At 40.2% G+C, this 17,819-nt stretch overlaps 1 protein-coding gene and 1 long non-coding RNA gene across 12 annotated transcripts in view; one reads left to right on the top strand and one right to left on the bottom strand.

Annotated features, from left to right (window-relative positions):
- LOC147140354 (disks large-associated protein 1-like) overlaps positions 1 to 15,023 on the top strand; it is a 208,298-nt gene extending 193,275 nt beyond the window's left edge. For 7 of the 9 annotated variants that reach the window (XM_086042260.1, XM_086042257.1, XM_086042255.1 and 4 more), the window contains 3 exons: positions 3,079 to 3,170; positions 3,529 to 3,681; positions 12,450 to 15,023. In XM_086042260.1, the coding sequence (XP_085898386.1) occupies positions 3,079 to 3,170; positions 3,529 to 3,681; positions 12,450 to 12,674 (470 nt within the window). In that variant the 3' untranslated portion in view covers positions 12,675 to 15,023. Of the gene's footprint in view, positions 1 to 280; positions 399 to 3,078; positions 3,171 to 3,528; positions 3,682 to 6,575 lie in introns of those variants that run through there. The other 2 variants (XM_086042258.1, XR_015088275.1) reach the window with 2 other exon arrangements.
- Positions 251 to 12,136, bottom strand: LOC147140355 (uncharacterized). 3 transcript variants are annotated; one of them, XR_015088277.1, is made up of 4 exons: positions 11,909 to 12,136; positions 3,059 to 3,152; positions 469 to 567; positions 251 to 395 (listed from the first exon to the last, which is right to left on the bottom strand). It is a non-coding gene; the product is annotated as an uncharacterized LOC147140355 (long non-coding RNA). The 3 variants fall into 3 exon arrangements; XR_015088278.1 differs by lacking the exons at positions 3,059 to 3,152; positions 11,909 to 12,136 and adding an exon at positions 2,404 to 2,568; XR_015088276.1 differs by lacking the exons at positions 3,059 to 3,152; positions 11,909 to 12,136 and adding an exon at positions 650 to 928.
- Positions 15,024 to 17,819: the final 2,796 nt, after the last annotated feature.

The following is a 17,819-nucleotide window of genomic DNA, read 5'->3' as shown; positions in this document are numbered from 1 at the left end:
AGACACGGCAGGAGTGCACCTCTCCACAGTTGCTCAGGGCTCAGGTAACAACCAATCACGGCTCACCTGTTTTCTGAAGCTGAGCCATGATTGGATGTTACCTGAGCACTGAGCAACTGTGATGTCATTTTCAGTCGACAAAAAGTGACAAAATGGCAGCCCCCTGAGATTGACAAAAACGGGTGGATTTTGATGCTTAACTCATTCTATCCCAATGACATATTGCATAATGCAGGGAGGAAACACAGTATGATGAAGAGTTCTTTATTGTTGAATGCAGGGGTATTGCTGGCTGGACAGGATGGGTCTTGATCACAGGCAGGAGGGAACAGGCAAGGCTGAGTCCAGTTCGAGGGACAGTCAGGTGACAAGCAAAGGAAGGCAGTGGGCTGGAGCTGGTGAGGAAAGGCAAGGTTTACTATTAGCTTCCCAAAAACTACTAAACGACTTATATTAGACGGAACTGACTCAATGACGAACGCAGACGTTCTGTCGGTGCAGGGGGATTCACGGTCATCTTATAAAGGACAGCAGCTAATTAGGTGCAGCTGCAGCCAATCAGCACACCTGTAAACTCACGCGCACACACACACACACATAAGGCCCTGATACACCAAAACGACGTTCACCAACAGTGACAGACGCTTACCCCCTGTGGCGTCCGGCCAGCTGTCGGCACGTCACGCTGGCAAAACACACCGCAACGACAGACAGCGACGCTGACCATTAAAGTACCTTCCGTGCATGCATAAGATGTAATACCCTTCCATACCATCGGCAGCGGTAGTAACTATTTCTCATTGTTAGAAAAATCCAACCGGAAAGCTGTTGGCCGGGGGCGGATTATAACAATGTAAACAATGCATTCGGCTATATTTTTCGCTCACGATGAACTCCCACGCGAAGTAAACCCTCATGTTCTTGACACGGTATTGTGAAATACTTACATTGTCAAACCTCGCTCTTCTGCCTAAGAAGATTAAGGCAGCGAAGGCGTGCTCACTGTTTATCCGCATTTGTCACATCCCTTTGGTGCTCCAAGCGCTGATTTGCTAGCTAACCGTCAATCAGAGTGACCAAATGTCACGACTGGCGACGCCGATTAAACATGCGTAAACGCCCCCCCCCCCCAGACGCTTAGAGACGGGTTACGACACTACGACGATGGTCACGACACCAATCAGACGGCGCTTTAAAGACACCAGGACGCTTCACGACCTCCGACGTCGGTTTGGTGTATCAGGGCCTATACACACACAGGGCGGGGCTCAAGGTGCAGAGGCCGCAGGCCTGACACAATATTACCATATTTTCTGGACTATAAGACACACTTTTATATAAGCTGCATCCACTCTATTTAAAAAAAATATGAAAAAAAATATAAGATGGACCTTTATATAAGCCGCACCTATCTATGTTGAAAAATTAGATATTTACTGCATTTACAGAATGATTTTGAACTGTAAATGTACATGTATGTACCTGACCAAATTCTTTCCTAAAAGTGCCTTTTACCAAGGCAACAACTTTGCTGATTAAAACAGAACAGAACCAAGGCAAAATAACCAGTACTTGTCTTCATTTCACTTCCTGCTGCCACCTCCAACATCTCACCATAGATTAACTGACGCTAAGCTTGCATGCAGCAGAGAGAGAGAGAGAGAGAGAGAGAGAGAGAGAGGAGAGAGAGAGAGAGAGAGAGAGAGAGAGAGGAGAGAGAGAGAGAGGAGAGAGAGAGAGAGAGAGATGAGAGAGAGAGAGAGAGAGAGAGAGAGAGAGAGAGAGAGAGAGAGAAGAGAGAGAGAGAGAGAGAGAGAGAGAGAGAGAGAGAGAGAGAGAGAGAGAGAGAGAGAGAGAGAGAGAGAGAGAGAGAGAGAGAGAGAGAGGAGAGAGAGAGAGAGAGAGAGAGAGAGGTGAATTAGAGCGAGGTTGTTCTAAACTTCTATGAAGACATCCGCGAATGTGTCACTTCTGCAGTGCTGCGGCGCAGTTTGACTTTATACTCACGGACACAACGTTGTTTTGAAAATGTGTAACAGTTGCTTTCCAAATCGGGGGTGTCGCTTCAAAAAGACAGCGACAACAATGCATATCGTGCCTGCTACAACAAAGGGACCTAGATGACTAGACAATGCATTTAATTGTATTGTGAAAACGATCAGGAAGGTGGCAGCGAAGGTGGTACGTGCATGAGTAGCTTCTTTACACACACATGCGTGACACAACACCCACGCCGCTGCCAAACCAGTTTGCTTTGCAGCGGCAACGAGCTGCGTGGTGGATCCTCACGTCCATGGCAACAAATTGCTGGGCCGAGCCGGGAGAAACTGTACGTCATCGCAACGTGACATAACGGACCGATCACGAGAGAGAATGCGCGTGTGCGTAGCATGTGTTGCAGACCTGTCGCCAACAAGTCTCACAGCACAATCCGTCGGTCACGTAATGCAATGCGGCAGTTGTCCCTCGCGCCGACGCGGGAGTGCAAAGAAGCCTAAAGAAGCCTTTTGCCGAGTAGGCTGAGATGAATTTGGCCGCCTCGCGACCACGTCACACGTATGAGGGCCGATTAGTGGGGGCCGGACTAAAATCCACTTCCGGCCCTCCTTAGTCAGCCCCTTTTTCAAACGTGTCACCCCACCCTCCGCGCCAAAAATGGGCGACCGTTCCGCCCCCGTGAAGGACTGCCCAGCTCTGTGATTTCATAATCTAGAAGAAAATTAACTGAAAGATTGCATGTCATAGTATTTCTTAATCAATTCAGGATAATTGCACTTAACTATCAGAAAAATACTGTTGTATTGTTTAATGTGTCTAAAGTGTTCGTATCTCTATCATTTCACACGTCACTCAGACAACATTTTAGCATTGACACACAATATCTGATTATTATTTCTCTTTCTTTTTTTTTCTTCAGGACCCAATTAATTTTCACTTCTTTTTACTTAATCATATCATAAAATAATTTGGATTAGATCCAATATTTTATGCTGTAGTATGTATTTGTACTTTCTGCTGTACAGTATTTCCCATTTGCTTCAGTGTTTTTGGTATATACTTGTGTTTCTGTGGTTGGAGTTCTGGGGAAGATGAGGAGTGCCATAGGAAGTGCTCAGCTGTTGATGTCCCAAAAGTTTCAGCAGTTCAGGGAGCTGTGTGAGGAGAACTTGGTGAGTGATCATTTTTATTTATTCTTCAAACACATGTCCAAACTACCCTACATTCTTAGTGTAAAAAAATAAATTAAATTATATTATTGCTACTATACTTGCTAGATTCTGCAATAAATCTAAAAGAAAGCAAAAGACAACAAAAAATCACATTAGCTGACAATGAATGCAGGATGGTCTTCAGCATATAGCGCTGTGCCCTGATACTCTTCAGACAGAGTACACTCAAATAAAATGTCAAAGAAAATTGGAGGAAATAAAGAAAATTGACAAGTGCCAATGTGTGAATTTGTTGTCCATCCCTTCATTTTCTACAGCACTTCTCCTCATTTTGCTCGTCCTTCTCCACCTTTCATAGAACCCCCATGCCCACCCTCGTCCTGTAGCCTCTGACCTGGCTGGTTTTTGGGACATGCTTCAGTTGTCCATTGAGAACATCAGCCTCAAGTTTGATGAGCTTCACCAACTTAGAGCCAACAACTGGAGACCCCTAGACCCACCTGACAGAAAGGTACACAAACACATCTACAACCGGCAAGATATGTGACTTAGTGTCATGTCTATGAAAATCATAGATGTGGAATACAGAAACCAGACACAGGATTATGAACAGTTACACAAATAAAAAAATAATGAAACCCAGTCCACCAAAATGCTGCCTTTACAAAGGATAAGCAGAAATTAATGTTGATATTATAGATTACCTCACTGAGGCCACAGACCACACAGAGCCCACAGTTCAACACAAGTAATATTACAAGCAGTTGAATCTTCACTGTTGGCAGATTGATCTTTTCCACATTTGCTTTACTATCGTCTTCCTCCTCCAGACAAAACGCTAGTCCAGTTGGTTGTCACTCCACAATGCTTAATCCTCAATCTTTTTGTGTCTTATTCGAATGTTGTTAACATAATAATGCTGACTTTCCTTGTTCGGTGTGTAGATGTTTTGACATGAAGACTGTCATTGTTTCGTATAGGAGTCTTTACTTTGCTGGGACCTTATTCCAGTATCTGACTTAGGTCTTGCTGTAGGTCTTCTGCAGCTACAATGTACAATATTTAGGGGTCTCTGGGATCGGATGGCAGCAGCTAATTACATTTCTACAGCGTTCCCCATCTATTCACCATTTGCTACTAGCAATATTTAAGGAGCAACATATCCTCCATTATTTACTTGAAAACTTGCCTATGTGTTGTTGCTGTGCCCTTTCTGAAATGCCCTAAGATGCCACAAGATGACCCTAATTCCCTGTCTAAAAGAAAAGTAGTGATTTGGTGCCATCTTGTGTCATCTGTAGGCAATTCATGAGATGTTTCATGGGAGTAAATACTAATAGTAGGGTCCCCAGTCCTGCTATGCCTCTGCTTTAGCTCATGACTAACTAGGCGGACCATGTGGAGTTGTAGAGACATTGTCACCCAATCAAGCAAGCAACTCAGCAATTCAAATGCCCCTTCTACCTGACAAAGGTGGGTGGAAAGGCAACTGAAGATGTCGACAACCACACTCAAGGATGAATCAACAGGCTTCGTCAACCTTCGATGCTGAAAAAGAGAATAGCTGACCATTCCCCTTGACATGGCGCAAGATCATCGTGCTTGGGCAGCTTCTTTTTGGGGTTCCATGAGTGCCATTTCAACAACAGCAACACATCTAAAAATGAAACAGCAACATCATTCATGACATGAATAATCTTTGGTGGGATTTCAAGAAGTCAATCGTAGCAGGCGACCATTGTACAGAATCTGGTATCTGGCTACTCATCATGTTTGCAGCCGATGATGATGATGATAATAATGTTGTTGTTGTTTTTTTGCTTTCACTTGCAAGTAAAACCTTGAGATACGAGTGCTGTTTGGTGGCAGTGAACTCAAGTCAAATCACAACAAGCAGCAAATGTAGATGGTGAAGAGTTCTTCAGAAAGATGCTTCGAGCTGTTTATTGACATGCAGTTAAACTTTACTGTAAAGCTAAACATATAAAGATAATTACAAAGTGTATTCAAACCAACTACAGAGCTTTGCTTGAGCTAAGTCAATTTAGCTGACAGTAATGCTAACAATGTAAAACGCCATAGACAGACAAACAAATGCCAATATTGCAGCAGTGTTATAACCGTGAAGTAAGTGAGGACACAAACGGGTAAGCAACACATGTAGACAGATAATAATAATACTCACAGGCATATATTTATCATATCCAAAGAACAACTGTGGCTTACTGAGTAATTGTGACCGCCTCCTTCATGTACTGTATAAGTGTAAGTCTGCATTATGCTTCGCCCAGGTGGCCAAGGCGCACACATCAGAAGAAGCAGCACAATGTCCATTGAATTGAAGCAAAAAAAAGTGTCAGAAACAGTTCTTTACATTATATTGAATTAAGTTATAATTATTTATTTGTATATCGTGTTGAATTGTGGAGTGACATTTCTTTTCTTAAAAAAGAAATACTGTATGTTTGAGATATGAGTGTTTAGATGAGTTTACATTTTATAGAACCCTTTAAAAGACCCAATGGAGCTTTGGCAAAAAACAACACTGATAGAAACAACAAGTTCATGAGTCAGGAGTGTAATAATTGTAACACTGCAGTATAAACTTAAAGTAAACAGATTGAATATTAGTTGTGTTGAACTGTTTGAATGTTTTAATTGAATGACTATTTGATTATTTGTAACGCAATCATCTCCACATGAACATACTGTAGGCATGCTATTGTCTCACAAACCATGCAAACTGTCGTCATCCAAAATGATAACTGGTCTGCAAGCTGTTGGTTATCATTTCATGTGCTCTGAGTTAAGCCATAGCATGTTCTGCTACTTTCTGAGATTTGCTGATATTGTATCAAATATGGCTGTAAATGTGTTGTTCCTTTTCAAAGCAGTGTGGTATAAAACGCTGTACATAATATTCCTTGCGACGCTGTTAAAGTATAATGTGACTGACCTGGACTGTTTTCGCATTTCATAGCATTTGCATGACAACAAGCTACGAAATGGGTCACTGCCAAGGAAGCTCAAGCTTCCCTACTTGAGTTTAAAATGCAACAAACATTGTCTACAAAATAATTGCAACTGATTATGGACAGTGAGGACTGTAACTGCTATAACAGCTATGCTACATGTGCATGTTAGTTATGCAGTGCTGTATATATTTTTGAAGTTAAGTTAAAGCATTGAGGGTTTGTTTGTTTGTTTGTTTATTTGTTTGTTTTTTTCATTGTGGCTTTAATGCTATCATTGCACTTTATATGATTTTTTTGGGGGGGGGGTTATCTTTTGCTCCTTCTCAGTAGTATCTGATGTGGCTTTTCATCATGCTCACTTTTGACTCTAATGGCTTCCTCATTTTCTCTCATGGCCTTTTTTGTTCCTTGTGCTTCTTTGTGTTGACAGTGAAGGCGCTTGCAAACAGCCACGCATCAATCACCACAAGAAACACCACAAGGCCTTAACCTCTCTGGGCCTCCCTTGATCCATCATGTCTGTCCACCCATCCATCTACCCACAATTCTGTTTGCCCTTGCTTCCTTCCTTCTGACACCCACCGTTGCCTCACCACGTGTGGCTTTCTGTATGTGCGTTTTGGCAGTTAGTGTCAAGGTCAATGGATACAGAAAGGATTTAATCAATGCATTTTACAGTGAAGTACTCATAATCTTACAATATTAAAACAAACATGATAAATGAGAAGCGACATCATGTCAGTATTAAATTCTGATTCATTTTTGAGAGATGATCCTATTTTTACATAGTTTATCACCAATAGTTGGAAAAAGAGTTAAAAGGGAAATGATAGCTGAAAACATCCATATTTTATTTGTGTTTTTGTATTTTATTTGTGTAGTTGGACCCAGCATGAAATTAAGACACACACTGCTGCAAATAAGGGAATAGCAATGGGTGTCAGGTTACAAGCAGTTTGCATGGGGTAAATTAAATCAGTGAAATGGGTCACTGCCAAAGGAAGCTCCTGGTTTCTTTTATAAACAGATGTCATAATGCACTCTGCCAAAATGTTTGCACTTAGCCCTAAAAGTACCACCATCACGACCAACATTAAAATACAGTAGCATAGTAAGTATTATTTTTTTTAAAAAGACAATGATTTTATTCCTAAAATATATATTTCATATTAGTGTAAGCCAGTAACATGATTCACTGCACTTACATACAGTACTGTATTGGACAGTAAAACGGCAGTTAAATACTGATTTAAATCAAATGGTCACACACAAGCTGTGATTCTTTTGTGTGCCACTAGAGAGAGCATGCGGACCACCAATGTGACTGGACCACAATGAGAAACAATGCTCAAGGCTATAAAAAGTCTCTAGTTACTTTTACAATGGATGACTTTACATGTGTATGGCAGAAAACATGTTTTACAGCAATAATGATACTTTTAAGTATTACATAAGGTTTCCTATCATATTCAAACCAATTGTCTAATAAAAAAAGACCCACTGTTAGGTTGCCATTACTATTGTTTCTTTTATTAAATATACAGTGGTCCAGAAACCTAAATAAATAAATTAAATTAAATTAAATAAATAAACAAGTTCATCAAACTTTGTTTGGTTACTGGTTGGCAACAATATTTCCCCAAACTCTGCACTCATTTAAAAATATAATTATGTATATATACATTATTTATTTATACAATATACATTTTTTAGATGAATAGATGTAGAGCAGAAGTATACGATTCAAAATGGAAATGATTGAGTTTGTTGGAAAAAGTGAAAAAAACAAAACAGCAATAACGCATAACAAATGTCCTATCAATTATTAGTAGATAAACCAAAATCCAAAAAGCTACAGCAATTGTCATGGCAACAGTATGTTCTTGGCACCCTTCACCAGTAGTTGTGTGAAGGTGAAGGCCTTCACACATATGTTATTCTACACCATTAACCTTTATTGTGTGAAGGCGAAGGCCTTCACACGTGTTATTCGACACCATTCACCTTTCTTCTTCTTCTTCTTCTTCTTCTTCTTCTATTTTATTCATCCCACTTTTTTATTTCCACATTTTTCAACCGATTCTCGCCATTCCAACTTAAACGAATTCTAAAAATTCACGGCCTCCGGGGGTCCTTTTCCTTCATTCAAAAAGTTTACGGTTACCCCAAAATTCCCCGTTTTTCAGCCCCAAAAAAACCATTCATTTCCAATGGCATATTCAACGTTTTATTATAATTATTCTACTTCACTTGTTTGGCGTGCGACATCTTCCACATTTTTCACACGATTCACTTCATTCAAGTTTCAAGACATTCATAAAATTCATGCCTGCCGGGGTAGTATTTTTTTATATTCCCCAAATTTACTGTTTCCTGAATAGTTCCCATTCTTCACCCCCCCAAAAAAACATTCATTTCCAAAGGCACTTTCAACATTTCCCATTTCCACCATTCCAATTTCAAATTCACAAGATTCAACTCATTCAACTGACATCGGAAAAGCTTTTCAACACACCCACAATTCCTACTTCCCAAAAATTCAACTTATTCACCCGTAAAAACACCACAAAATTCCACCATTCATTCCCATTCAACAATTCTGTCAGGTTCACACCAAATGAGACATTCATAAACAATGCACACAATGAGGAGAGAAGACATTCCACAACAATATTGTCTTTTTACTTGCAAGGAGAGCGCAGGGAAGTGTACGATTACAGTTCCTAAAACGCTCTGCCCGGCTCCTGCGCCCCCTTTCTTTTTATTATTCTTCGGTGTCCCTGATAACAAAGGTGTTCCAGCTCTAAGGGAAAGGGGAGCGAAAGCAGCTGGAACACTATGAACTTGTATTGTCTATGTGAGTGTGTGTGTGAGTGGGTGTGTGTGTGTGTGTGTGTGTGTGTAATTAACATACATATGTGAAAGCAAAGCACACTAAGCAAGTTGGCCTAATGTTAAAAATCAAACACATGAATACTAAAATGCATTATTATTCTTACAAATTCACATTTACATCATTACAATTTGAAATATACAACATTCATCTCATTCAACTCATATTGATCAAGCTTTTCAACACACCCCAAATTTCTATTTCCCACACATTTAACACATTCACCCTTAAAAAACCCACAAAACTATTCATTTCCATTGCAACGTTCAACTCTTCACATTTACACCTTCCCAATTTCCACAAATTCAAGTCATTCAACTCATTCAACTCACATCCAGCTTTTCAACACCGCCGAAATTCGTATTTCCCACACATTCAACTCATTCACACTTAAAAAACCCACAAAAATTGAAGTATTCACCATTCATTTCCAGTGAAAGATTTAACTTTTCGCATTTACACCATTCCAATTTCCACAAATTCAAGTCATTCAACTCATTCATCTCACATTAAGCTTTTCAACACCCCCAAAATTCCTACTTTCCACACATTCAACTCATTCACACTTAATAAAACCCACAAAAATTTACTATTCATTTCCAGGGGACCAGTGTGTTTGCCCCTTGGTCTGCCCAGTGCAGCGGCCATCTTGGGAAGGGACATTAGCTTGACTGGGGATACTCACCCCGAGGCCGCCCCAGTGCAGCGGCCATCTTGGACAGGGACATTAGCTAGACTGGGGATACTCACCCAGAGGTCTCCCAAGTGCGGCGGCCATCTTGGACAGGAACATTAGCTACACTGGGGATACTCACCCCGAGGTCTCCCCAGTGCGGCGGCCATCTTGGGCAGGGACATTAGCTAGACTGGGGATACGCACCCCGAGGTCTCCCCAGTGCGGCGGCCATCTTGGGCAGGGACATTAGCTAGACTGGGGATACTCACCCCGAGGTCTCCCCAGTGCGGCGGCCATCTTGGGCAGGGACATTAGCTTGACTGGGGATACTCACCCCAAGGTCTCTCCAAGTGCGGCGGCCATCTTGGGCAGGGACATTAGCTAGACTGTTGATACTCACCCTGAGGTCTCCCCAGTGCGGCGGCCATCTTGGGCAGTGACATTAACTAGACTGGGGATACTCACCCCAAGGTCTCCCCAGTGCGGCGGCCATCTTGGGCATATTGTTCCGATTTTTCATCCCCAGGTGTCCCTAATGAAGCGGCCCTGTTGTTCAAAAGTATTTGGACACCCACAATTGTCATCATCAGGTGGCCCTAATGAAGCGGCCATGTTGTTCAATAGTATTGGTACACCCAGAATTTTCATCCCCAGGTGTCCCTAATGAAGCGGCCATGTTGTTCAAAAGTATTGGGACACCCAGAATTTGCATCTCTAGGTGTCCCTAATGAAGCGGCCATGTTGTTCAAAAGTATTGGGACACCCAGAATTTTCATCCCCAGGTGTCCCTAATGAAGCAGCCATTTTGTTCAAAATATTGGGACACCCAGAATTTTTATCCCCAGGTGTGCCTAATGAAGCGGCCATGCTGTTCAAAAGTATTGGGACACACATAATTTTCATCCCCAGGTGTTCCTAATGAGGCGGCCATGTTGTTCAAAAACATTGGGACACACAGAATTTTCATCCCCAGGTGTCCCTAATGCGGCACCCATGTTTTTCAAAAGTATTGGGACACCCCGATTTTTCATCCCCAGGTGTCCCTAATGAAGCAGCCATATTATTCAAAAGTATTGGGACACCCAGAATTCTCTTTCCCAGGTGTTCCTAATGAAGCGACCATGTTGTTCAAAAGTATTGGAACACCCCAATTTTTCATCCACAGGTGTCACTAATGAAGTGGCCTTTTTGTTAAAAAAATATTGGGACACCCCGATTTCTCATCCGCAAGTTCCTTCCTTCCCGAGATTCCTTGTTTCTTTCCTTCCTTGCTTCCTAGTGTCCTTTCTTCATCGTTTCTTTGCCTCATCCTTTCCTTCCTATTATTTTGTATTCTTACTTTGTTTTCTTTCTTGCTTGTTTTCCCTGCTATCTTGGTTCCTTTTTTCCTCCCTTCCTTTGATTCCATCATGTTGTTTTCCTTATTTTTTTCCCTGACTTCCTTCCTTCATTGTTTCCTTACTTCCTCTTTTCTTGTTTCCCTTCGGATTTTTTTCAAGGTCATTCAACTTCATTCCAACATATTCTGAGGTACCTTCGAGCTTCCTTCGCCTTAACACGCAATTTCTCCAGGAATTGCATTCTCTAGTTCACACATATGTTATTGTACACCTTCAACGTTATTATTATTATTAAAGATGATATTTTTTATTCCTCACACTTTTTTGGCGTGCTTCTACAACCACAGTTTTCACCCGATTCTCTCCATTCCAAAAATTAATGGATTCCAAAAATTCACGCTTCTGGGGGTCCGTTTGTTTTCCCCCCTAACTTTTATGGTTCCCCCCAAATTCCCTGTTTTTCACCCCAAAAAATCCCATTCATTTCCAACGGGACATCCTACACTTCCCCATCTGCCGTGCTTCTTCAATTCCCGCTCATTCCACAAATGTTCATAGAGGTCATTCATCTTCATTCAGCTCATTCAACTCACATTACACATCACACATAATTCCTACTTCACCAAAATTCAAATTATTCAACCTTAAAAAAACAATTAAAAATGTCACCATTCATTCCCAATGGCACATTCAACACTTGACATTCAAACCATTCCAATTTCAAATTCACAACATTCAGCTCATTCAACTCACATTCCACATGACCCCAAAAATTCAAATCATTCAACCTTTAAACACGTTTAAAAAATCCGGCACATTTACAACATTCAGCTCATTCAACTCACTCAACTCACAGTTCACCATTGGAGGCAGCATGGCTCAGTTGTTAAGTGGTCATTTCCCAACCAGGAGGTTGTTGGTTCAGTTCCCAGCTGTTCCATCCTTGTTTTTTTCCCTGACTTCCTTCTTCCATTATTAACTCACATTTAACATCACCCACAATTCCTCCTTCCCAAAAATTCAAATTATTCATCCTTAAAAAAAACATGACAAAATTCACCATTCATTCCCAATGGCACATTCAACAAGCCAACTCACCACACCTGTATACTCATCTCCAGGTGGCCCTAATTAAGCACCATAAGGCCACATGCCTCAGTGGTAGAGTGATCGTTTCCCAACCAGGAGGTTGTGGGTTCCCTTCAGCATTTTTTTATATCATTCGAGGTCATTCAACTTCATTCAACTTAATTCAGTATCATTCCAACACATTCCGCAGCTTTTATTAAGCGTCGTCGCCATCACACGCAATTTCTCCAGAAATTGCATTCTCTAGTTGCATGTGCATTTCTTGAATTGTTCTTCCCTCCACTCCCTACCGCCTTCTACCACCAGGAGAGGCGTCTTCCACCTCCAGTACCCAAAAAGCCACTCAAGGCCCCGCTCCACCGCCCACCTTTGGCCAGAGATCGCTCATTGGAGAGTTCCGAGAAACAGCGACAAGAGGCCAGGAAGCGCCTGATGGCCGCCAAGAGAGCTGCATCCGTGCGACAAAACTCTGCTACAGAGAGTGCTGACAGCATTGAGATCTACATCCCTGAGGCGCAGACAAGGCTATGAGGACACGACTGAGCAGTACAGTACCTACATCAACACAACATGACATATTGTTTACATCTTACTGTCAATTGTTACGTAGAAAGCTGCAGTTTATTAAGATATATTCAAACCTTAAGAACGCTACTACTCCAAGGCCTCGAGTGTGATTTTTAAAACTTTTTTTTTTTTTAATATCAAATAAAGCCATGACAGATATGCTACGCTGGAACAAAGCATTACTGTTTTCTTGCCGGATGAAATGTAATACGTGAATGGTCATTTGAATTGTTAGCCTGACTGAATGAAGGGCTGTGGTAAAAACACTGGGTCTCATTCAGCAGTAAGTTTGTTCATTAAAATGTTATTTTCGGTGACAACCTTTGGCTATTGGCTTTTTGGTGTGTTAGTAGCCAAGGAATCGAACCAACACTCGACAACATCAAGGCATTTGAGCGCAGATTCTTTAGGGTTGAGCAAAATGCTTTTTAATTGCCTTTGGGTTATTCTATACTGGTATGCTTTCGAACAATTCTGTGTGAAAAATTTGCAATTGTGAATTTGAGATTAGTTCCTAATCCATGCCAGCAATTGGACAAACTACTTATCAGCATGTGACTGTCAGCAATGGTAAGGAGAAGCATTTCCTTTAAGAGCAGACTGATAGCAGCGAGAAAACAAAGTGGAAGATAAGTATTAATAATGTCAGCATCCAGGGAAGTGTCTTGTTTGTTTTCTGTCTATTGTTGTTTCTCACCATGAATCTACTAATGAGCGATGAGCAGAACAGTCTGCCTGGAACTCAACTGACCAGGGGTCTGTTTCACCAAGCAGGTTCAGCAAACCCATGAGTGGAGCCCCAATTCGATGAGTCACCATGGCAATGAGGGAGGGGCATGGGAGAGCATTGCTGCCTATGCGGAAGTTTCTAGTCTTTGCAATCACAATATAACAGAGGAAAACTACTTGCTTCCGCCTATCAATTAATTTAATTTAGGTGCAATCTCGCAAGGGAAAAGCACACTTAACAGCTGTTGATATATAAAAACATTGTCCAAACAGTTAAGACCTCGGCGTAATCTCATGGGGGTTCACTGAAAAAAAATGATGGTTGAATTTACTCAATTACATTTCATCAGGTGGTTGCACAAAATAAAATCATCTGGAGCCAGATACATTTTTTAAGTAGATGTTTAGTCTACTTAAAAAATGTAGATGTATAGTCTACATTAAAAATTTATCTGGATTCAGATGATTATATTTCGTGCAACCATGTTCAATAGATAAAATTGAGTACATTCAAGAGAAACCTTTTTCAGTGTATGTAGATGATGGACTGCCACATGAAACGGTACCACTCAAAAGATAATTATCTGGAAATGCTAAAACATCACTGCGCAGGCCTGATTTCCCGACAAATATTTAATTCTCATGCTGCACCTTCACCCACGTCATTGATAATTATCAAAAGGAGATGCACTGAAAAAAATGATGATTGAATTTACTCAATTATATTTTGTCAGGTGGTTGTACAAAATGAAATAAGATGGATCCAGATACATTTCGTTAAGTAGATGTATAGTCTACATAAGTATCTGGATTCAGATGATTATATTTCGTGCAACCCTTGAAGAAATAAAATTAAGTAAATTCAACAGAAGCCTTTTGCAGTGTGCTATGCCTAATGGACTTCTCATATACTGACTCCAATTTTCTTAATGACAGACGGCAGAACTAGGCTATGGCAAAACTTGCCGGCGATCTGATGGAATGAGAAAATGAAAAGGAGTGTGTGACTCTGAAAGAGGATGGAGACAGAGCGAAATTCAAGGTTCATTGAGTTAAACCTGGTCTCGACCAGGTTAGAGTCAGACAGTCTGTTATTGCGGTAATTGACCCAGAGCTTACGTTACCTCTCTCTCTGAAACCGGCTAGATTTACCCATCTTTCTCTGGTTTGACTTACCTCCCTTTTTGAAACGGAAAAGTCAGAGTTTCCCTCATTTCAGGGTTAGCAGACTCTGAGTTTTCACTGAACTGAAACGGAACACTGGTATTATAACACCTTTTGTTTTGTTTCGTACCTGGTTGAATCAGGTCTAGTGTCAGTTGCGAGTAGAGACATGCCGTCATTTGAGGCAACTCAACTATTTTGCTCAACAATCACGCTCATATTTGGATAAGATGTTTTTGAGTGTTTGTAAGATAACAAACATTGATTTTGGTAAATCCCGCATTCACTTGAAAAGTGCCAAAGTATGACATAGCTGAAGTCAACAAATGTCTTCTTTAATGTACACGCTGCTTGTGAATGAGGCACATTGTTGTTTCTTTGCTTGTGCTGCCTGCACAACATATATGTATGTATATGTGTATACATATATATATATATATATATATATATATATATATATATATATATATATATATATATATATATATATATATATATATATATATATATATATATATATATGTATGTATGTATGTATATAAGCGTCACTACACACAATTGTCTAAGTTAGTTTCAGACGATGGTTGAACAAGAATGAACCACAAACAGGCAGACATGCAAACGATTAGCAATCGCGATTAGCATTAGTGATAGCGATTAGTATGTTCAGTCAACAACACAGTACAATCATCCACAATTCAGCTCCTATATAAATGCTGCATGCTCATTACACACAGTTGTCTAAGTTACTTACAGACGATGGTTGAACAAGAATGAACCACAAACAGGCAGTTGCCTGCCTCTGGCTGGGGTATTGCATCATGCAGCCACACACGTAAGAAGCCGAGCATAGAGGAGACGAAGACATAATTACGACCGAATACATAAATACTTTTGGAGATTTGGAAACATTCTACATGGTCGGGGATAAATAAAAGACTTATTTCATCGATCTAAAACCGTTTTGGTGAGTTTAAAGTTATCTTACAGTAACTTTCTTGTATGCTACATGTGTGAATGTTAGCTAAATGTTACCATCGGTGGAAATTATGTGTACCAAGCGCACAATTTCCTCCCAAAATGCGACTCATACTCCAGTGCGACTTATATATGTTTTTTTTCCCCCCTCTTTATTATGCATTTTATGGCTAGTGCGACTTATACTCCGGAGCAATTTATAGTCTGGAAAAATACGGTATGCATTTTACAGGATCCTTAGGCATAACCCAAGTCTGAAATTGAGAGCTGACATTCAACACTGTTTATTGTTTGAGTGGTCACTGTAATAGGAAGTACAGTATTTGGGCAATAAAACACGTCCGCCAGTCACATGTTCCAATATTTTTGCTCACATGCAAAGTGAGCAGATTCGAGCAAAAGTTTGTCATCTTAATTGTGTGTCAGTTCCAGATGTAAAAGCTGAGATGATAATTTTGTGTCTCAAATTTACCTTTTGATATCAAACCCAAATGTTCTTAGTCTACAGCAAAAGAAAAACGATAATGAATTGCTCTTAGAGTTTCGACCTGTAAATCTGTACTAAAACAGGTTAATATTTGGATCTTTTTTGCAATACAATTTTTTTCCAGATTTATTTGAAGGACATTGTGCCTGGACATTTTGTTGTTTTAGTGAGGGGTGTCAAAATAGTGTATTAATTGTGATCAATTAGTTAATTGAAATACAGTCACAGTTAAAGCATTATTTTTTTAATCGCATTAATCTAATTTTGAATCTCTAACTTTACTGTTTCTGGAAGATGATGAGATCCATTTTGATGCGTGGGGCTTATGCTTGAGTTTTTGGTGGTGTAAAAAAAATGCGCTAATGTAGCGAGCCATTGCAAAGCTCTTCACCTAACTAAACTCGAGAACAGCCCGCGTATGAGCAAGTCTGCGACCGACGGGCTGACGAATGTTCTTGGCAAATGAATAGCGATGAACTGCAGGCCAATCAACATAGTTTGAAGACAATTGATTAATTGAAGTGTTTCAATCAGCGCCCAATGACTCATCATACAAACCGCCGTTCGGGACTGCAGTGATGACTAAAATCAGCAAGATGTATAACGGTGAAAAGAAAATCAAACTTGACGTTTTGGTGGGGGATTCTGAAAAATCTATTGCTATAACCGCAAATCACTGGACCTCAACTCGCAACCACGGTTATTTGGGGGTGACTGGACACTCTATTGATGGTGAGTGGAACTTCAAGTCATTTTACACTGATCGTCCTGAAAATAGAAACCAAGGACTTGGCTGATAAATGCGCCAAACAGTTCCTCAAGGTGGCAAATGACTGGGTAATTAAAAAAAAAAAATACCCACCATAAATACAGATACATGCATACAGACAAAGGGAAGCTTTGGGGCTTTTCTCAGAAATGTTTAAGTGATATTAAAAATAGATTAATTAGATCAACTAATTACAGATCATAATTAATCTCTCATTTTTTATTCTCTTGACAGCCCTAGTTTTAGTTTTGTACTGAAGACTGTAGGGCCACACCCCATCGTATAATTCACATCTCATAAAATAATCCATATTTGCCCCTAATTGAGCATTGCTGTATGTCAATGTTATGTCAGATGTGTACTGTAAACTGTTTAGGTGACTTGGCTCTGCAAGTTGCCACTGATTTGAAGTTATTGCAAACAAAACTATCAAAAGCTACGCAAAGTTGGGTTTGTTCAAAGGTGTGAAGACTGAAGTTTTCAATAATGAACACACAGTCATCAGAACTGAATTTAATTGTGAGTTATATGATAACCTGACTTGTCTTTATTTAACTAATTTCCGGGCTTTTTAAATGTTAAACCAAAATAATTCCTGAACGATATTGGTTTCATTCAGCACTCCTGGATCACAGCCTGATTTCTCCGATGATATTGTTTATTTTCTGTAATGATGCCATTTATGGCTATGCCGAAATGTATCATAACTCTCCCAGGGCAGATTTGTGGTGATCAACAGCATAACTATTAAATACTGTATGACGGATTGTTGTATGATTATGGTGATAATTTGTGATTTTTATTAAGTACAGAATACTGTATACAATATACTGTATGTATTTTGTAATTTGTAAAAAAAAAAAAAAAAAAAAAAGTCCTATGTTAAGAGAGGGGTTCCTTTTGTACAGCATCAAATTACCTCTGTGTTTAATGACAAAGACGGTGAGCCATATTCAATGCGAAATACACTTGTCAAAAGAAA

This window comes from Filicampus tigris, chromosome 10 (genome assembly GCF_054856515.1).
Source record: "Filicampus tigris isolate MCC_2025a chromosome 10, RoL_Ftig_1.0, whole genome shotgun sequence".
NCBI lineage: Eukaryota > Metazoa > Chordata > Actinopteri > Syngnathiformes > Syngnathidae > Filicampus > Filicampus tigris.
This window is presented reverse-complemented; position numbering and strand designations above follow the sequence as displayed.